At 38.6% G+C, this 22,447-nt stretch overlaps 1 protein-coding gene across 6 annotated transcripts in view; it reads left to right on the top strand.

Moving 5' to 3' along the window:
• The window catches only part of LOC105041310 (uncharacterized), a 44,714-nt gene that overhangs the window by 15,239 nt on the left and 7,028 nt on the right, over window positions 1-22,447 (top strand). For 4 of the 6 annotated variants that reach the window (XR_012139887.1, XM_073254187.1, XM_073254186.1 and 1 more), the window contains exons 7-12: window positions 10,651-10,696; window positions 10,779-11,028; window positions 14,056-14,261; window positions 14,397-14,471; window positions 15,229-15,298; window positions 15,396-15,476. Coding sequence is in view for 3 of the 6 variants with exons in the window: in XM_073254187.1 (XP_073110288.1) it covers window positions 10,651-10,696; window positions 10,779-11,028; window positions 14,056-14,261; window positions 14,397-14,471; window positions 15,229-15,298; window positions 15,396-15,476 (728 nt within the window). In the remaining 3 variants the exon portion in view is untranslated. Of the gene's footprint in view, window positions 1-10,650; window positions 10,697-10,778; window positions 11,029-14,055; window positions 14,262-14,396; window positions 14,472-15,099; window positions 15,159-15,228; window positions 15,299-15,395; window positions 15,477-22,447 lie in introns of all 6 variants that reach the window. The other 2 variants (XR_012139888.1, XR_012139889.1) reach the window with 1 other exon arrangement.

Raw genomic sequence — 22,447 nt, 5'->3', positions numbered from 1 at the left:
AGAGTATGGCACTGGCACTGGTGTGTATAAGCCAGTGTTCTTTCAACCACCTTTAGCTCTTTGACATATCCCACATCGTGCTATAATATGTGCAACATCCCATTTGAGGTTCGGCTAAAAGAATCGGTCCTCAATCATAGAAATGGTTGTAATTTCCAAACAACAAGGTCACGTAATGAGCCATGCGGGATGCACAAATGGGTACCTTGAAAAAGAAACCCTTCTTGAATGACAAAATCAGGGCTAATGGGTTTTCCCTCTACAATTGATAAATAAACCTCACCAAAGTCCGGACATGATAGATATTCTTCCTTAGCACTATCGAACCCAATCACATTCGCGCCAACAGTATTTAGGGTAACAACAACTTTACTCAATGCATCAGCGATTTTATTATCTATCCTGGCTCGATGCTTCAAAACAAGTGTATTCTTGAAGAAATTCGACCTACTTTGCGTGTTGAAGGTTTAAATGTTTTTGTGAATTCAAGTGCCAAGAGCTTGGTGATCGGAGAATAAAACAAACTCTTTTGGTAATAAATAATGTCGCAAATATCTCTGGGCTTGAACTACAGCATACAATTCTTTATCATAAGTGGAATATTTTTGTTTAGCTTCATTCAATTTTTCACTAAAATAGGCTATGGAACGACCTTCTTGATTCAATACTCCACCTATTCCTATCTTGGAAGCATCACAAGAAACTTCAAAAATCTTTTCAAAATCAAGCAATTTTAAAATGGGTACTTTTGTCATCAAATCTTTAATTTCTTGAAAAGCTTTTGCGGCCGATTGCGTCCCGTTAAATTCTTCCTTTTTCAAATAGTTTATAATTGGGGCCATTGTGGTACTAAAGCCTTTAATGAATCGTTGATAAAAAGTTGCTAGGCCATGAAAACTCCTACCATCATGAATATTTTTTGGTTTAGGCCATTCCCTAATGGCTTTTACTTTTTTTGGGTTAGCAGATATCCCATCTTTGAACATAATAAATCCAGAGAAAATGACACCAGGTCACATAAAACAACACTTCTTCATATGTATGAAAAACTTTTGTTTTCTCAAAACTTCAAAAACCTGTCGGATGTGATTTAAGTGTTCATCTTCGGCATGACTATAAATTAAAATATTATCAAAATACACAACCGTAAATTTACCAATAAAGGGTTGGAAAACTTGGTTCATTACTCTCATGAAAGTACTTGAGGCATTTGTCAAGCCGAATGGTATGACCAGCCACTTCTACATTCTTTTTTTCGTCTTAAATACAGTTTTCCACTCATCCCCAGGTCTAAGCCGAAGCTGGTGGTAACTGCTACGAAGGTCAAACTTTGTGAAAATAGATGCTTTTGCCATTATGTCTAGCATGTCATCCAAACGGGAAATTAAAAATTGGTACTTAATCGTGATTTTATTAATGGCATGACTATTGACGCACATGCGCCAACTCTCATCCTTTTTAGGTGTAAGAAGTGTCGGTACTGCGCATGGACTCATGCTCTCTCTCACAAAACCCTTTCTAACCCTTTCTAATTAAGTCATCTACATGACGTTTCAGTTCAGCATGCTCCTTAGGGTTCATTCTATAATGTGATAGGTTGGATAAGGACGACACTGGGACCAAATCAATTGCATATTGTATGCCTCTAAGTGGGGGATGTTCATTAAGTAGTTCGTCAGGTGTCAAATCACTAAATTCAGAGAGAATCTTAATTACTAGAGGGGTCTTAAAAGATTCAGTCAACTCAGAGACTTCCTTCACAATCAAAGCATACACAATTTTTGAATCAATTTCTTTACAAAATCTTTTATTCAAAATGCGAAGGGATTTTGTTTTTGCAATTTTTGATGGAGGATTTTTGAAATCTTTTATAGAACTTGAATTCGGGCCTTTTGAAAAGTTAGAGATTTTTGATGAAAACTTTTGTTGAGAGGGTTTTGCTGGGCTCAAAACAATTTTCTTTCCATTGTGGGCAAAAACATAGGTGTTAGGTCGACCATAATGTGTAACAGATAAATCATGAAGCCAAGATCTTCCTAAAAGCACATGAGCGACATTCATCGGAAGGACATCACACCAAGTCTGATTGGAATAGGTAGTAAAATGAAGGGGGACCAAACAACACCTTTTTATGGGCATAGTGGTCTTGTCTATCCATGCAACACTATAAGGATTAGGGTGGGGTTCAGTTTTCAGGTTTAGGCGATCTACTGCAGCTTCAGAGATCATATTGATGCAACTGCCACTATCTATGATGACTTTGCAATTCATCCCCACACTTCGTGTAAGTGTGAAAAATAGCGGTGCATCTCTAATCATCCTCTTTCCTAGGTTGGGTTAAGATATAATGCATGACTTGTAAGGCGGTGTTTTCGTCGAACTCGTGTGATTCTAACACCTCTTCATCACTAGGAACCTCATCATTAGGAACCTCATCAGGCTTGCGTGACTTCCTCTAGGTTTTCAAAATCATCACCATTTGGCTGAACAAGCATGTTCTGGTTGGGACATTTATAAGCGTAATGACCCATTTGGTGACAATTATAACACCTACCCTGTGTCTCCCTTTTTGGTTTCATTAATGGCTAAACCCTTGCCCTTAGAATCATGATTTTGTCGATTTTGAAATTTGTTTGTTTATTGGTAGTGAAATTCGTGTCGGTGCTTTGTGTATTCTTGTCGGTCCATTTTCCAACGAATCATTGAGCAGATGCCTTCAAATATTTTTATATTCTAAGGCGAGTTGGAAAGCTTGCTTAACTGTTATGGCCCTATGCGGCGCAATTTCGCGTTGCAATTCCTTGCGTAAACTGTTACAGCATCCTGAAATGGTTCGCTCTTCTTCTTTTTGAATATCGCGACGGACATTCATTTCATCAAATTTGGTCATATAATCAGCAACTGAAAGCGAACCTTGCCGAATAATGTTCAATTGATCGTATAATTGTTGTTTATACGTGGATGGCAAGTATTTCTCTATCAATTTGGCTTTCATTTCAGCCCACAAAGTCATAGGCTCTTGGCCAAGCCGCTCTAAGTGCCTTTTGATGCCAATCAAATATTGCTTGGCAGTGCCAGTGAGTTTTAGTTTAGCAAAATGGACTCGTCGATTATCAGACATTTCGTACTAGTCAAAATATTGGTCCATGTCAATGAGCCAATTTGTGAATGCTTTTGGGTCAAGTTTATCATCAAAACTGGGTGCATCAATTTTAACCTTTTTTGTGACATCATCTTGAAAAACAACATTTTCTTGAAAAAGTGGATTTAATCTTGGCGGCATTTGTTGAATATCACGGGGTTGTGGGATGCATGTGGCAGATCCTTGCGGATCTACTCTTACAGTGGCATTGTTTTGTCCTGATAGTCTTTCGGAGTTTGTCTCTAGGACGGTAACCCTATCTCGGATGTCCTGAATGTCGGTGGATAGTTCAATTAGCTTTTCTAAAATTTGTTTTAAAGGATCATTCGGATCATCGGGATTGGGATTTCTAAACTGTAGTCCTGATCTAGTTGTCTTGATGCAAGCTTAAGGCTCTGATACCAAATCTGCTGCAGGGAAAGGTTTAGAAATCCTTTAACACTGTTTATGCAAAATCAATATATGGGTGCAGATTGCATGCAGCAAACACAGCAGGATTCGACACAGAGATGTGAGAAGAATAACTTTAGAACAAAATTATAAACGATGCAATAAAACCTAACAAAAATTATATCTAAGATAGAAAATTGAGATAGAGAATTGTACCATCGAGGGATCTGCAAATAGAATCCGCAAATACAGATGTAGAACATGAATTGTCCCAATTCCTATTGATCAATCCAATATTGTCTCAGTCGAAATGCCATTTTGAGAAAGGAAGTGAGAAACTTTAGAAGAAGGAAAAGAAACAAAAGATGCAAAAGGTTAAGGGTTAAGGAAGGTGTTGTTGTAGAGCAGACATCGACGACGAATCTCAACAACGAACGGATCGAAAAGATGCTTCAAATCGCAGATCTAGCAGCAGATATTGATCGAGGAAGTTGTCGACTCGAAGATGTAGTTGTCCTGGAACAGCAGTCCAAACAGCACCCAGCAGCAGACCAACAGATGGTGCTGCTTGCTGTCCGTAGCTGGAAAAACGTCCTGTCGGAGCATCGGAAAGTTGAGGTTGGCAGTGCCGATGCCCAAGCAGCGATAAGCAACAGCGACAGAGAGATGAGAGGCCGTCGAGCACAAATGAAGGCTCGGGGTTACACTAGGCCGCTCGCTGGAGAAGTTTCCAATAGGTTTCAAATTATTTAAGGGATCGAAACTGAATTCTGCACAAGAAGACTTGAATCAAAGGTAATGAAAAGGAGAACAAGATAAAGGGACTCGCTCCCTACGGACTCACTCTGGACGACGCCAATGGTGAAGGAAAGAGAGAACATATCTCACAAAATCTGAAATTTCATTAATCATTGTCCCCCACTACATGATATGCGTGTCTTATTAATAGAGTTGCCAACTAACAAATTAACAAAAGGATAAGAACAAGTTGCTGACTAACAAATTAACAAAAAAGATAAGAACAAATGGCCAATGTCTCAATAACTATTTAATTTGACCTTATTTACACAATAACTAATTAAAACACAAAAGTCTAAAAATATCTAAACTAAACTCGATCCAAACTTGAATTTACTTTAAAACTGCAGTGCGGGCTCATTGAGCCAGATGCTCGGCTTATGTCGAATTCAGGGCCGCATGTAGGTTCTAAACGAGTCTTGCTCCGCATTAGAAATGAATGGAGGGGGAGATGGCAGGAAAGCCGATGGTGGCCGCTGGAGGGTTGTTAAGGCCTTAGGTTGGCCGAATTCCCCCTGTAGCCTCTATTGGATTAGAACATGGGCGACTCACCCCTGTTTTTATTGGATTTTAATTTTTTTTTCTGATCCACAGTGAAGTCGGCGATCTTATTGTAGACTTCACTTAACAATATTACCATATTTGTTCAAAAAGATATTGAAGTGGATGATTGGCCCATTTCATACTAGGAATAATCGCAGGAAGTTCTTTGGTAATATGAATTCCTATTTCTCAATGATATCCCTGGATCAAGACAATTGGCTGAATCCCATGAAACCATTTTATAAAAGTTCATTAACTATATTCTTTTGATAAAGCAAATCGACTTTGATTCCTCAATGATCCACATCACTTCTGGTTCTATTATAACCAGAGATTTTCTTTTTATGTGTAAAAGACTTGTATCAATAGTTATGATCTTACATATGGACAATTCCTTAATAAGTGAAGTCAGCAATAGGATTGTTGACTTCATTGTGGATTGGAAAAAAAAAAATCCGATCAAAACAAGGGTGACCATCCGCATCACATCGGGTTCTATTATAACGAAAGATTTCCTATTTATATGGAAAAGATGTGGATCAATAATTATGATCTTACATATGGACAATTCCTTAATAAGTGAAGTCAGCAATCCTTTATTGTGGATTGGAAATAAAATCTGATCGAAACAAGGTTGAGTTGCCCTTGTTCCGATCTAACGGACATTGCAGGGGGGGGGGGGATCCGGCCATCTAGAGGCCTCCACTGTCCTTTGGTGGCCATCGTCAGCTTCCCGGTCGTCTCCTCCCTCCCCCACCCCCCACTCTCTATTTTCGTCTATTTAGACTCAGGGCGGCCACCATCGGCCTTTTCCTCTCCTTTCCTCCCCCCTCTTTTCTTCTCTTTCCTTCTCCCTCTCTCCATTCTCGTCAGTGTTCTGAATCAAATGCCTGAACCGTACCGATAGGCTGTTAGTATGGTTCGGCATGGCTGAAACTGTCTGGTTCGGGATGGTTCGGTGGATGTTAGTTGAAATTGAAATTTATGATCTTTTTTCAACTTATTACTTATTCGAACTTGTCCTAATGAACGAGTGTAGGATAGTTCTTGTTTATTACTTAGGCAAGTGGCATTGAGATGTCATGCGAGCCTTTTAACTTTGGTGAATTATTGCATGTCTTTGATGGTGGAATACCTCAGCTGCATTAATAGTGATAATGATAAGTGTGGAATCTCTTATTCGAGTGTTGGTGGGTAAGATAATGATTTTATGCTGAGAACCTACTTCCATGGTCTCAAGTATGCAATTATCTTTTGTGATTTGTGACTTCTCCTTTGACAGTTTAACCTGATGATACTTAATGCTTTTCTGATTAATAAATATATCCATCCTTCAACATAAACAGAAAAAAAATATCCCTTTCTTTATTTATAGGGATCAAAATTTATATAACAAAATAACGCCAACACTATTATGTGGATGATAAAGACAACTTGGATTCATTTCAAAGGGTCTCATCAGTGGAGGGAGGATTTAGCTACCATAGGTGGAATATGAGGAAGGACTTATGATTTATGTCCATCTGCAGTTATAGTTGATCTAGCCCTTAATTGGAGCAATTGGCAAGTTAGGATTATCCAAGGCCAATCTTGAAAAACTCTTGGTGGTTATGTTTATGGTTATTATCCCTATAAAAGATTATCATAATACATTGAATGTACTTCTAACTTTTTAGCTAGCTGAAGATCCTTCTGATCATGATCATCTATGTTTTATCTTATATCATGTACTTAGAGGAGTATTTTTGCCATTTATTTTTGAACAAGGAATAATACATCGAAGCAGTCTTGGAAGAGTTGATATTCAGTGAGGCTTTATGATTAGGTTTATCAACTAAGCTATCTTGGCTTTAAGAAGTATGTGTAACTCAAGTGCTTTTCTTTCTAATAACCATCTGTTTCCATTCATTTCTATTTTTTTCTTGTGCCGAACTAATTTTGTTATTGAAACTTTTTTTGTTTTTCAGTTTTTTTTTTAATGATTAGTTTTAGAACCCATAAAGATAACTATGTAATATACATGCAAAGCTTTAAGAGTAAATTGAATGAATACTGACACAAACGCATGCTTTGAAAAAGGATAGAAAACTGCATACTTTGTGCCTCCATCTTTGAAGAAAGATATGAAGCGCAGTTGATATCTAGACTCATATGCCATATCCATACTTTTCTACTTCCTAATTGTCGTCAGCCAAATAGAAGTTAAAGAAAGTGGCCTTTATTAGGTGATGATTTTCTGGGCGTGGCTTATGGAATGGGTAAGGTTATATTTATGTCAGACCTTGAAACTTTTAAGAACTTGATCTTTTTATAATTGAATCACAACTAGTAGACCCAAACCTAGCCCATTTAATCCACATAAATCTGAATGCAACATGCTAGTCTAGATAATTAAAATGTTTGCTTTAAAATAAAGAAAGCAAAAACAAAGATGGAGGGCTAGGCTATTGGCAGGGAGGGGTTCTTGGTTGTCAGCTGGAAGCTTGTAGTGGCTCTTCTAGGTGTAGCCTCCCACTTTTTGGAATATCTTGTGTTTGGATGTTGTAGTACTAAGATGGTGGCCCATGTAGAGTTGTGGCTTTAGTTTGGGGTTAGAGTTAGGCTATTGAAATGAAGAAAGGAGAGGAAGAGGGAGGAATAAGTGGTTTGAGAAGGTTGTCAATAAAAGCACCAAGGGCAGTGGAGAGGCTCCAGTTAAGATTTTATCTTGAAGGGGACCCTAATGTGTTCCAAAGCTCTGTCCTTCAGCAAGAGCCACGATGATCTTGGGCCTTGAAGCTCTTTCTACTGGTCTAATTTGGGATCATACTCTCGATGCCATCTTTTGCCCTAGCATCAAAACTTTGCCTTTGCTTGAGGAAATTGTTGACAGGAGGGGAAGGGGAGTTGCGGTTGGTTTAGGGGACTGGCTGGCTTGGTGTGAGTAGTTGGAGAAGGAAGAGAGAGAGGTCCAGAGGAAACAGTAGTGTGGGTTTGCCTTTTGACCCTTTGATTTTCAACTTTTGACAACCCAGGCCAACCTGTCTAACCAGATGATTCTAAAAGGTAAACCTGAAGTTAAAATGGTTATAATCAGGCACTTCAGCTTACTCAATTATGAATATTCCCTACGCAAAGTTAACCATTACAGGTGATTGATCAGCCTGGGTCAGACCCTCGTATTTTCTAAAACTTGCATATCAAGGGCATATTTCATTGGTGATCTCGCATCAAGAAGCCTACATCAAAAGTATGTATGTACAAAATAGAATGAGTTATTTTTAGTGCTACTGTGATTTTGAAAATAAATATGCAAATATCCATCAAAGTAAGTATACATATAATAATTGAGAAATTGCAATAGACAAGAAAAAGGGAGGTTTTGGATTAAAGGAAAAATCTAAATCATTTTTAGATCAATCAGTCTAAGATTTAGATTCCTATTAAAAATACGAATGGAAAGAGAACGTAATAGAAAAATATGAAACAAATTTTAACGAATGGAGCAATCAATTGTTATGCATTCGTTCCCACAAAATGGTACCAATTCTCTCATTGCATATTGGTACTTATTGGGTATAGAATAGATCTGCTTCTCTTTGTTTTTATGAACAGAATTATATGTATGTATGTATGTATGTATTCGTCTATATATATATAATTAAAAATATTTATTCTATATATTATATAGAATATATATTGAATGTACGAGGGCATTAATAGGCCCTGTCTATAATTTATTCAGCGAGCTCTAGGGGTGGCAAAAATCGACCTGACCCACCAAGCCAAACCGCGTTCGACCCGCCTTAAATAGGTTTGGATTTGGATTAAACAGGTTCTAGTTATAATTGGATCAGCCCATTTAATCTGTTTAATAATTGGATTGGATTCAGATTTTATATATCTAACTTGCTTAACCCGTTTAACTTGTTTAAGTTTTGGGTTAGACCAAATTAGCTGGTATATTATTAACTAGGCGGGATTGAGTAATGGGCCTCCCATGCGCCGCATAGTGTGCTTTTTTCGAAAAATTCCCCCTTACCCCGCATCCATGTTGGACAGCGTCAAATCCCATGGTGGATAACACGCCACGCTACCCCTTGTATATCACTGCCATCGTCCCCACTCCCCCAATGGCGGTCTCGAAGAATCCAGAAATCCTAGCTTCGGGTCAAGCTCGTCCCATGCTCGGTCTGTATCTCTTTCTCCACCGGCATCGGACTCTTCTTGGCCTTCATCAGCCTCTAGAATGACCAGGGCATTGGTTACTTTTCGTCGATGCTCGTCACCCTCACCGCCTGCACTCGTGACACCTGCACGCCCTCGCACCCATGCACTCCTCCAATGGCACTGTCGAGCTCATCCCCAGTGGCATCGTCTCAGGCAACATCCTCCGCCTTGACGATCGCATGGAGAGCCCCACCTAGCTCGCCGTTGTCGGCTTCCTCGTCATTGCTTTCTGCCTCATCGAATGCATCAAGGGCACCATGATCTATGGCATCGTCTTCGTAACTGCCATCTCCTGGTTTTGCGGCATTGTCGTCACCGCCTTCCCCGACACCCCCTCCGATGACGATTCGTACAACTACTTAAAGGGTGGAGCCAAAGGTCGGGAGGCGGCTGAGAGCTTTGGTCGGGAGTTGGAGGTGGTGAGAGCGCGGCCAAGGCGGAGGGATGGTCGGGCAGATATGCGGCGAGGGCAGAGCCGTAGACATCGGAGATGAAGAGCAAGTTTTTAATTTTTTTAATTTTTTTTAACAGGTCATAAACGGGTTGGGTTTTTTTTTTTTTTATGGGTTATAAATGGGTTGTAAACAGGTCGGGTCGGATAACCTATTTATTAATTAAGTAGGTCGGGTTTGGGTTTTAAAACCTGACCTATTTAAATAAACAAATCGGGTTCGGATTTAGGGTTTTTAACTCGATTTGTATCTGATCCGACCTGTTTATAACCGATCCGACCTGATTGCCACCCATAGCGAGCTCAACCATAGCTAAGTTCTGATTCCTTTGTCCCGTTGATGTCATGCTGAAAATTAGCCACCTCCTTAACATCTCCACGTGTAGGAATTGTGCTAGTGCTGCAGGGAGGAATACTTCTAAAATTTATTACATTAATAAGTTGGACCAAGGCCACACTGTTGGTGACCTTTTGAAGCTAAGCAAGCCTCACAGTGATGCAATGAGCCTGGAACTTATTGCCGGCAAGTGGACAGAAGCTGGCCATTATGATTAGTGCATGTCCACTAGAAATTGCCCATCTTGAACTTGACAGCTTGCTGGGATGGAAATGAATCATCAAATCTCGTGACAGATTTAATGAATCATGAAATCATCAAACTTGGCTTCTGCATTTTATCCAAAATTGAGTTGGAAAGACTATGGTAATGAAGGCTGGTAACGTATGGTAGGCATGATAAGATCTGCTTTTTCCTGTCTCATGGAAGCTTGTAATTATTCACTAGTTCTAGTACACCAATGGATCCCTCTTCATGAGCGTCTGGCTAACCCAAACATCTATGGGTCATACAACACCCCACTAGACTAATGCAGATATCAGTTCACCAAAAGTTTTGTTGTTGAAAACCATAGTGACATCACCAGGATGCAATTGCAACCACAACCAGATCGACTTGGGCTGCTGAATCTTCACAATATGATTATTATAATCAAGCATCAATTGTTGCTTTACTGATTTAATGATTTGTGGCAACTGTATAGGGTATGAAGTAGATTGCTTCATTGGCTCAAAATTAAGGAAGCAGGAAATTTATTTTTTTAATTATAATGTACTGCAGGTGATGTAGGTGCTTTGGGCTGGTGGGATCTATTTGTAAATTTTGGGTAGTATTCATTTGCTTTCCTATACATTTATTGTTTCTTTATCATGTCTGGTTCAACTTCTTTGACATAGCCCCCTGTACAGAATTGCAGAGTGCTTTGCTTTTCTCGTTTGCACAAAGTGGTCTAATCCAATGATTCATAGACAGTCTCATCATGGAGAAGCAAGCACATCCTCCACAGCAATTAGATATCGTGATTGGAATAATGGTCTTGTGCTTCCTTCGATTGAGGATCATGACCAGGATAGGTTATGTGGTCTGCAAGACATAGGAGGCCATATAATGAAAATTCCACTTGTAGTTTTCCAGATTTTGCTATGTATGCGCTTAGAGGTATGTACTTTTATGGGAGCCGAGGAAGTTATTGCTTTTTTATATTAAATATTCACAGATAGCACCTGAGCATCACACACAGAATGATGATACTATTTTCTTTTTATGTCATTAACTTGGGGCTTGCTTTCATCAACTAGGTCCTGTTATGGCTTTATCTAGAAACTACTCTTGTTTTATGAAATTTTCATCTAGTGTATTTTTTAGCGGTAAAATTAGGACTATATGATAAAAATCACTTCAAAAGATTTATTCAGCCATGAGAAAAATTTACTAAAGTAAGTCATTAAAATATTTAAGATTCTACATCTTGATCTTGTCTTTACTGAAAAGTCTTATGCTCTGTATCTGGTTTTCTGAGTGATTATTAGTTGGAATTTGAGAAAATTCTGTTACCAGTCCTCAGTTTGATGTCAGCCTTAAATTGCATGGTATAAACCTGGTGAAGGCAACTAGCAACAAGAGTGGATTTGGCATGAAACCTAGAATGCTAGTTGTTTGGTTGGGGGACCTAGCTCCTTTTTTCTAAAAGGTTAAGGTTGTGCAACAAGGGAGCAGCTCTTCAAGGTTCCCCTAGATTGGGAAGTGTAAAAGTAGACAATGTTTTTTTAGGAAATTGCAGTCAACTTGAAGCACAAAATGGAAACCAAAAGCCAAATTAAATTGCAAAGTCTCATTCTTGATTGTGTAGTGGATTTACACCAATACAGATTTATAGTTGAAAAAAAATTTGTGAGGTCAAAAATTGTTTGCATTCAATGAAATGTGATGTCATCTTAGGGAGTTGTTGCTTGGAAAACTTCTGAAATATATTTTGCTTTGTTTATGCTAGATGTTTCCTTTGTGTGTGTTGTGCAATTTGAAATTTCAATAGGTAAAAAGTAATTTAGTTAGTCTTTTCATACGAAGTTGATAGAAAATTTGTCCATTAAGATTCCAGAAACATGTTGTAACCCGAGGCTTTGTGGAAAAAGTTTGTGCAAAAAGGTTATGCGATAGAGCTTAGGCATGATGTTTCAGTAGATTCATTACCGAACATGGCCTTATTTGAACCTACATGCAGCAAAGTGGTGGCATTTAATTCTGGGAGATGGTTGCAAATATGAGTGAGGTTGTGCATGCAGACTCCAGAATCATCATGCAAAAATTTCTTCATATTTATTTTATATAGTAGTTAGTGGCGACTGGCAAGCAACACAAACAAAGGTGATCACTCTGCAGTAGTTCAACTCATGTTATGGATGCATTGCAACATGTTGTCATTGTTTCTTTGGTAGCCAAAGGGAGAAATATTGTTTTGCTAGTAATTGGATGCTATAGTGAATCTTTAGAATTTGCTGTTTCCCCTTTTGCTCATATTGACAGTTGAGCAACTCGTAGTTATGGGTTCCACTTAATTAGACATATGACCAGGTTGATATGCTCATATCTCATGGGCTCTCTCGAAGTAAGATATTGAAGAATAAACTCTGGATGATGATTTCAGAGATTCCATTATATAATAATTATTTCTCTTAAACTGATGCCATTTAGAAAGCAAGAGTGGACAATGAGCATATTGAGGAATGGAAGCCTCATTATTTATGCCAGATTTTGTTAATGACTGGAGTATAGATTTTGCACTTCAAGCTGATCAATATTATAATCTTTGATAATAGGAGACAGGCTGATCAACCAGAACACCAAATTGCTTACTCTTATTAATTGATTGTCCATGGCTGGAAACTTTTTATGGGCAAAATGATGGTATGTGTGGGTTGCCATCAATAGAGAACTTATGGCTAGTTGTCAGTGATAAGGAATGAGGAAGGTGTTGGCACTAGAACTGAAGGAATGTCATAGCAAAATGAGCAAATTGCTGTGATTTAGTAATGCTCAGTATTATTACATTATGATATTATAGTATATTGTTCCTTTGGTGGTTCCATACCATGAATTAAGACTATCATTTTCCTGCTTTTGCATCTGCTCTCATTTCCATCAACTGACATTCTCCAACTACCATGAAAGATGAGGAAAATATAAAAAAAATCAAAAAGGTAAACAAGAAGCATACTCCAGAAAACATCCTTTGCTACAACGCAGACAAGTACTTGGACCAAGGTCCGCATAACTGGTACCAAGATCCGTATTGGTTGGCAGCCAGTTCAGCTCAGTACGGGGTGAACCGGGTGGTTCGGTCCGGCTTAGTAGATCGAGTCAAACCATTTTTTCTATTTTTATCTTGGTACAGGTCGGTTTGCCTTAGTTCAGTACGGTATGGGGTGGTACAGGCGGTTCGAGGGTGGTTTCAAGAAATAGGGCTGAACTGACCTAGCCTCGCACCGGTTTGGCTCGGTAGGGGGTGAATCAATTAGTTCGACCCGGTTTAGCAGACCATGCTTTGGACCTTGTTGAGTTGGACCCAATTTCCATAGAATGGTTGTTACTTGTTTTTGTCAACATTTTGGTGCTAGTTGACCATGAATTGCCCAGTTCTGATAAATGTCTGATGTAGGCATTGGGAAGTTGATGAGCCCTAAGAGTGCTCTACAGTCCACAATGCTTGTTCCAATAGTTAGAAACTTAGAATCTTCAACAAAGAACTGATCATTCAGAGATAGGCCTTTGAAGCAGATGAAAAGAGGTTTTAAAATTGATAGGAATAAATAAAGAAATCATGTAACAACACCATAAAATTAAGGTGAGCGGTAGGCCAACATAAGAAGCTAGAATGGGCCTTCATTCTGCAAATTAAAAATGCTCCTTACACGGCTGTAAAAGTATGCAGACAAATAACTTTATAGTAATCATAATACTGATTATACACTACTTATCTCTACTCCGTGGCAGTGGACAAGAGCTTGTTGTGCTAATTAGTTGAGTCATTGGTCAGTGTGATCTGGATTATTTAATTGACAACTCACCATATTCCGTTGTGCCATCACTTCAATACTGAATGCACACCGACACAACTATACTTTCACATATAGGTGTAGGTACATGATTCTAGTAGTCGAATCATGATTGTTCTGTTCATGGTTACAGGGAACACCAGATGGTGCCCGATATATTCCAATTTTGGTTCTTTTCCTGCCAATATTTCTTTTACAAGGTGCCGGCGTCCTATTTGCTGCATCAAGATTGGTGGAGAAGCTTGTTCTTTTACTACGTAGTGGATCAATTAGTAATAGATATCTGACAATTTCTTCAAGAGCTTATGATTGCTTTGCATTCCTACATCATGGTTCAAGGTAGTGTTGCTTCATGTGTTAGATGAGAATTTACTCTCCTATACTGGACATGCATTGTCAGGAAACATATTTAAATGTAATTATCATAACAGTTTATTGTTGCATGCTTGCCATATCTTGTGCTATAAAACACAGATTGCTGGGTTGGTGGTCGATTGATGAAGGTAGCAAAGAAGAGCAAGCTCGCTTATTTCATTCTGAAGCCACCGGGTATGCATCACTGTATCTACAGTCAAATTTTAATTGCTCACTAGATGGAAGGTAGTTACTAATTTGTATCTGGAATTGGAAGTGAATAAAGTAGTTGACAGCAAAATTCCTAACGTACTTGAGTTTAACTTTTTTGTGGTCTGCCAGCTAGAATGCTGAAATTGCCTTGGATGACATGTTGTGCTTCCAGAGCATTTTTATTTCTGCTTACCTAGATGCACCCAGCAATGTGATCTTTGAGCAAAAAACAGTATATAGACCGATTGTCTATTTATTTTTCATGGCTTAATCATAAATTGGTGACTGATAATGTCATTCTCATCCTTGATCAGAAAATATATCGGCTCATTAAAAAATCCTTTAATAGTTTAATTATTGTTTAATTTTTGTCAAGCTTCCTTTTTCTTTGATCCATCCTGTCTTAATGAGACAGAGACATGCTTACAGACTTTCAGCAAGTTTGCTGATATTTCTTGTGATTTCTTCATGAAGTAATGCATTTGATGTTTCAAGTTTAGAGGAGTTTTTCTTTTTCTTTCTTCTGGGTGGGGATTGAGTGGACATGGAAGGAAAACTAAGCCATGAAAAAGTAGTGATTGGCCTTATATTAGATGTATTTGATGTGTAGGTTGGTGATGCGGGAAAGGGTAGAGAAGAAGGATAGTACTATGATAGATGGGGCTCAAGGTGATCCAAGCTAAGTCCAAAGCCACTTATAGCTGATGTCTCTCTGATGTTTATTCATTGTGGTATGCAGGTATAACACTTTTTGTGGTTTCCCACCTGAGGTGGTGAAGAAAATGCCTAAGAAGGATCTTGCTGAAGAGGTGCATTTCAGCTGCTTAGTGCTGTGTTGTTATGATATGCTACAATATTTACAAAAACTTATTTTATTTCCATTTCCACTATTTCCTTAAATGTCAGGTTTGGAGGCTACAAGCAGCTTTGGGAGAACAAACTGAAATCACAAAGTACAGCCAGCAAGAGTATGAAAGGCTTCAAAATGTAATGCTTCTAAGCCTGACTAAAAGTTTTATGAATTAATTACTCTTCATGGCTAGGGGATCAGGCTGCTCTACTTTCCTTGTATTATAGGGGTTTGGAAAGGTATTTTATTGCCAGGTTTAACTTAAACAAGTTGAAATAAAACCAAAAGTGAATGTGTTTTAGGAAAACATTTACTCAGTTGCTCTAATACAAGACCTATTTCGGAAAAATTGAAAGGTCATAAACTTTAAATATGAATTACAAAAAGCTTGTCCCCCTGGCCTTGTCACAAGAAGCTGGTTTCCCCTTAATGTGGATCGTGATAAAAAAAAAAAAAAAAGAATCGTGATTGAAATCGGGGTGGTCATGCTTGTTTTGATCTGATGGAGGGCGGGGAGGAAGATCCCGCCCTTTAGAGGCCTTCGCCAGCCACCGCCGGCCTCCATACCCTCTCCTCTCTCTCGGTTTAGAATTCCCTGCTTTAGTTATCCAAGCCCTCTGCGGCCCTCCAGCGGCCACCACTGGTGTCTTTGCTATCTCCCTCTTCTTCCCTCCCTCCCCCCTCTCTTTCTCTCTCCGGTTCTCCCTCTCCTTCGCTTTCTTTGCCATGTCGGTTCGGAGCCGGTACGGAATGGTATGGGGGTATACCCAACCATACCGCCTTTTGACCAGCATGGGTCCGATTCTGGCACGACGAACATTAATCTGGATGTTTTATGCTTTTTTGTTAGTACATGAATATCTTAGCATACAGTCTATTTTGTTTGAGTGCTCTATAATCTTGTTTGCTTTTTAGTGAACTACTTCGACGCATCGATCTTGTTGCATTTGATTGTACACTTTCCTCTGTCAAACCAATCTATGCCTTTCTGTCATTTAAGATAAGGTCCTAATACCACTTTTAGCACTCAACTTAAAATTCTAGTCATGATATGGGCTTAGAATTGTCAGATTCAAGACAAATCCATGTGAACTTGTCTGAAAAAGGTTAATTCTCATGGATTCAATTGCGGTAATGAAACATTTGTTGGATCAATCCCTAATTCAAACCTAAACACTTACGGGTTTTGGTCCATCACTCCTCCCTGTCTTCCTCCTCCTCCATAGATAAATTAGATTATGATAATTGATGTTAGATATTTAAGTTTTATTCACTCATAATTGTGTATAGCCTACAATAACAGAAAATTAACTACTTAGTCATTCTATTATGATAACTAATGTTACATATTTACATTTTAAACATGCATAATTTTGTATGGCCTACGATCACGTAAAATTACCTACTTAGCAATTTTCTAAATGATAAATAATTTCCCTCTTCAGTTTCAAGAATCAGCTTGGCCTGATTGTTCTGGTTGTATATTTTCAAGAGCTCTTCTACCCAATATATATATTAATTGCTTGGATCAGGTTATTATGTGATTGGTTTTGATTTGTGAATCTATCTGAAAGTTTAGTTTTCTAAAAGTCAAACCTTTCATAATTTCATTTATAATCAGGCCATATTTTTCTGTTCATGGGTATAATCTTCGCCCTTTCTAGGAATGCCTCAAGCTGTTGTTCTCATATCCTTTTTTTGAGGGAAAAAATCAAGTGAAGAAATTTGTGAGTTGATAAACAGAAGCTCTACAAAGTAAATGTTGGATTGTGCCTACAAAAGCATAGCATTGAAAAAGTCCTCTTATCCTCCCCACATATATCAAGCAATGTGCTTGAAAATGTTGGCCGGTCCCATTGCCGACCTTAAGCCATCTTGATGCAGAACAAAATTATAGGGATTGACCGGATTAACACCTGTCAAGATTAGGTCAAGAATAGAACTGCAATCATGGCTCTTTCCTTTTAGGTAGTCGGCCAGCTATAGCATATTTTCTGGTATTTGATTTTCTTATTTAGCCATATCATATTTCCTGATCTTTGAATGCCATACTTAAGAGATCCTTTGTCGATATTTTCCTGATTTTCAAATGCCATATTTAGGAGATTCTGTTTCGATATTTAGAAGATTTCTGATTGTGATTTTCAAATGCTATATTTAGGGGATTTTGTTTTGATATTTGGGGAATTTCAGATTCTAATGTTATTGACTATAAATAGTCTTTGTAAAAGCTCAATGATAGAGAACCATTCAATCAAAAATTTCTTTTAGACTTTGTCTATTGTTCTCTTATTTTCAAGGATCATTTCTTGAATTAAGAGTTTGTCAGATCGGTTAGAATCTTATCTAGTCCATCCCCATTCCTTTTCTGTGTCAATTGGTATTAGAGCTTTTCAGCTTTTGGTATGTCTAACGGCGGAGGTGAGAGCAACCACCCTGTTGATGATGATCAAGGGGTGCAGGCCCTTTGGGCGGCGATTCGGATCCAACAGACAGCCATTATAGAATTACGACAGATGAGGGAGGAGCTGGTGATGGACGCCAATAGGAATCATAATGAAGGTAGGAGAAATCGTGCTGGAGATGATGCTCATAGGCAGCCTGCCGATCAACGCGGTCTTGATAAACAACGTAGGCATTCTGTTAATGCTGATTTTTCAGATGACGAAATTGGTGGTCTTGCTGTTAACCAAGGCTACTACCCTAGACCTCGTGGGGGGGTTGAAAATTATCATCTCACGGTTGATATCCCTGCTTTTATCGAGCATGTTAGCATTGAGGAATTCCTTGATTGGATATATGAGGTCGAAAATTTTTTTGAGATGATGGACGTGCTGGACGAGAAAAGAGTTGGTTGCTTATTGGCTCAAGGGAGGAGCTGCCGCTTGATGGGACAACATGTAGACTAAATGCCAAAGACAAGGCAAGGCACGTGTGAAAACTTAGAAAAAGATGAGAAAATTGTTGAAAGATAGATTTTTGCCTTTTGATTATCAACAATATCTATTCTAGGAATATCAAGGTTGTGCACAGGGTACAAAGATGGTGTCGGAATACACGGAGGAATTTTTTCGACTTTCAACTTGTTGTGATTTGCTAGAGACAGAGGAGCAGCAAGCTGGAAGGTACCTTAGTGGTTTCAAATATTCAATTCAAGAGAAGATTGGCCTTCAAATAGTCTGGTCAGTTGATGAAGCTCATAATTTGGCACTCAAAGTGGAAAGATTTTTGTCATGTCAGCCGACGAGAGCACAGCCCAACGAGCAGTTTTCTTCTAATGCTTCTCATTTATATGCAAGCAGAAAAAAATATGTTGATTCAGCACTTACTCGTTCATCTACTAGTCAGGCAACTGGTGGCAGTGGAGCTGCAAAATCCACAAGTGAAGCCAATTCTAGAGGCGGACTCAATAAATCATCTATAAAAAGACTGTTGTCAAGTGCTACCGATGCCTTGAGCATGGTCATACCTCCAATGTTTGCCTTATGCACCAAATGATGAATTTGACCGACTATGGAGATGAGGATGATGATGGAGGTAGAGTTGAATTTGAATTGGAAGATGTCGAAATTGCTGAGGAAGAAGGTGAGAGAATTTCTTGTGTTGTTCGAAGGCTGTTGTATACACCCAAGCAAGAAATTTTTTCACAGCGACATTGGATTTTTCACTCCAAGTGCTCTGTCAACAATATGGTGTGTAACTAGGACGCATAGGGTATGCAGTACGTCTACTTTATGGTACGGGTACATCGATACGACAAAAATTAAAAAAACTATGATACGGATACGGCTAGATATTTTATATTTTTATTAATATTTGAATATATATAATATTTCAATAATAATAATAATATATAAAAAATTGAATTATATATATAATATTCGAACATTAATAAAATTAAGTTATCTCAACTAATTTATAAGTATCATCATAAAAAACAAACAAACACTTGCAATTAACGAAAAAAAACTAGCAGTCTAAATAAGTAGAAATCAAAATAGTAGGTCTTGATAATCAAATGATAATAGTTTCAGCTGCTTCATTCTCTGCATCATTAGCAAAGCTTTTTCTCTATATTTGGTTCATCAAGGGATAAATTTGCAATATCAAGAATGCAGAGATAGGAGTATCGGTGCCGCACTGGAAACGTATCTGGTGCTTGTATACGTCTGAAATAGGAGTATCGGTGCTTCATAGGTGTGCAAATTAATCATTGATAGTGGAAGTTATGAAAATTATTTTTCAGGCACTAGTAGATCACTTGTAGTTGCAAATATTGCCACATCAGAGCCTTGCGATCTTGGATAGATCAAGAAAGGACCAAAACTAACGGTAAGTAAAATTTGTCGAGTTTCAATTTCCATTGAAAAATTTTATAAGGATGATGTTGCTTGTGAAGTAGTTGATATGGATGCTAGTCATGTCCTATTGGGGAGGCCTTGGCAGTATGATGTTGATGCTACTCACAAGGGTAGAAAGAATTACTATTTATTTGGTTGGAAACGTAAGAAAATTGCCATTATTCCTAAAGAAAGAGAGTCCAACACTTTTTTAAAGGAGGGAAAAGCTTTGCTTTCTATCATCAGCAGTGAGGAGCTAAAAGGTGAGGCCTATGCACTTGTTGTGAAGGGAGAGGAAGCACATGTGGTGGATGTTTCAGCTATTGTACGGTCTCTATTAGAGGAATTTCAGGAGATAGCCCTCGATGACTTACCAGATGGTTTGCCTTTATGCGTGATATTCAACACCATATTGAGTTAGCTCCTAGAGCCAGCTTGCCAAACCTACCACATAACAGGATGAATCCAATGGAGAGTAAGATTTCGCAAGAGGTGGAAGAGTTAATCCGCAAAGGCCATATTCTGGAGAGTATGAGCTTGTCTGCAATCCTTGCATTACTAGCACCTAAGAAGGATAGGAGTTGGTGACTGTGTGTCTATATCTACAAGTACTATGCACCTGATGGTTTGCTTTTCTTGAGAAATAACTCGAGGATGAGTTATTTCTAAGTGGGGGAGGATGATGCAGAACAAAATTACAGGGATTGATCGGATCAACAACTGTCAAGATTAGGTCCAGAATAGAACTGCAATCATGGCTCTTTCTTTTTAGGTGGTTAGCCAGCTATAGCATATTATCTGGTATTTGATTTTCTTATTTTGCCATACCATATTTTCTGGTCTTCAAATATCATATTTAGGGGATCTTTTGGCGATGTTTTTCTGATTTTCAAATGCCATATTTAGGAGATTCTGTTTTGGTATTTAGAAGATTTCTGAATGTAATTTTCAAATGCCATATTTAGGGGATTCTCTTTTGATATTTGGGGGATTTCAAACTCTAATGTTATGGCTATAAATAGCCCTTGTAAAAGCTCAATGGTAGAGAAAACCATTCAATCAGATTTTTTTTTCAGACTTTGTCTATTGTTCTCTTGTTCCCAAGAATCATTTTTTGAATTAAGAGTTTGTCAGGTCAATTAGAATCTTATCTAGCCCATCCTTGTTCCTGTTCTGCGTCACATTCGTTACTGTCAGAACACTTAAAGGCACTTGATTCAGTGATTCTAGAGTTTCTTTATGACTAATCCATTTAGTTGTTAATGGCAGCATATCTCATAGTGCATTAAATCTACCAACTTGACAACCCCTAATAGAGGCTTAAGCATTCAACAAAATATGCAAAGAATGGTTATCAAGGGCAATGCTTGAGAAGTTTGATCAGCTCCTCCTTATTATGGCATAGCTATTAGTGTAGTTGAAGAGAAGGCTATAGATCAGTTCAAAGGGATTTCCTTTAGCTTAATGATATAGTGGTGACTGGTGACAGTTTGCCTACATGACATATGCCATGGGATTAATGTATATATATGTACATCATCTGATCATGCCACATGATTATCTAATACTGTTGTAATTTAAACTTATTTGTATGATCCATTATCACTTGATGTACCTGGATTAAAATTCATGCTCTTAGAGGGGAAGGGTTGCCTCCTTAAGTTTTTTCATGAGGAAGTCACTTGCTGCTTGACTTAAGCTATCTAGAAAGTTGAATGAGACCAATACCATTGCCATCCTATCACAGTGTCAATACACAGTTCAGTATACTATGAGATAGCATATCGAGTATCGATATGACGAGATAATATATTGGTACAAGATTGGTATGGTACGTGACATCCCATATCGAGTGGTATGGGTGGTAAGCAGACCATGGTTGAATCATAATTGGGAGGGGGAAGGGGGGCACATTGAGTTCCCATATTTGTCAAATTTAAGGAATTAAGTGAAATTGCCTAGGTGAGACTTGCCCAAATGGCTCTTGGTCTTCTCTGCCCTAAGTCCTTTGGTTGCTCGCCTGGTTGTCCATTGGCCTAGGTGTGTGCTTGGTCACCCAAGTTCATTAGGATCACCTAGCCCAGTAGCCCTAGCCTTGTGATAGAATCTAACCTAATCAGTGGGTGCTAGGCCTTGATCCAATTGAGTGAGCTTAGCTTAAGGAAAGAAGAGAGAGTCAAGATCCTTCGATCTCGCTACAATTTGCCTTATTGCATTCCTTTCCTCTCCCAGCTCTTCACCTCAGCCATGAAATGGGACTTTGTTCTACCCAAGTTTCCCCATCTTGGTACTGGACCCTGTACCGGTGCCATTCTATTATAGTGTTAATACATCCAGTATAGAGGCCGGTTCGGTGTATTGAGTGTCCCTATGCCTTCTATATTGCATGCTAGTTTGGTACTACTACAATATTATATGGTCGGTATGCACTATTACTAATCAGTATGGTAAACCTTGGTTTCCCCCATCTTCTTGGTAGTTGAACAATGGTGGTGGGTGTGCGATCAACGGTGATATGTAGGTATCTTAGGTGAATTGAGATTTGAGAGGCCTTAGAGTAAGTCTGCCTCTCTCTCATTCTCTCCCCCCCCACCCCAACCAATGAAATGCTTAATTCATGAGAGCTTCTCCACTCAACATGCTATGGGTTGGGGATTTATGTTTTAGATCTGTTGCGGGTGTGACTGCCTATGTTTTTTTCCCCTTTTTTGTTAGGGTTTGGTTGAACGTCCATGGGTATATCTAAATGCTATTTTTCCCTCTGCCCT

This window comes from Elaeis guineensis, chromosome 3 (genome assembly GCF_000442705.2).
Source record: "Elaeis guineensis isolate ETL-2024a chromosome 3, EG11, whole genome shotgun sequence".
In the NCBI taxonomy this organism is placed as follows: domain Eukaryota; kingdom Viridiplantae; phylum Streptophyta; class Magnoliopsida; order Arecales; family Arecaceae; genus Elaeis; species Elaeis guineensis.
This window is presented reverse-complemented; position numbering and strand designations above follow the sequence as displayed.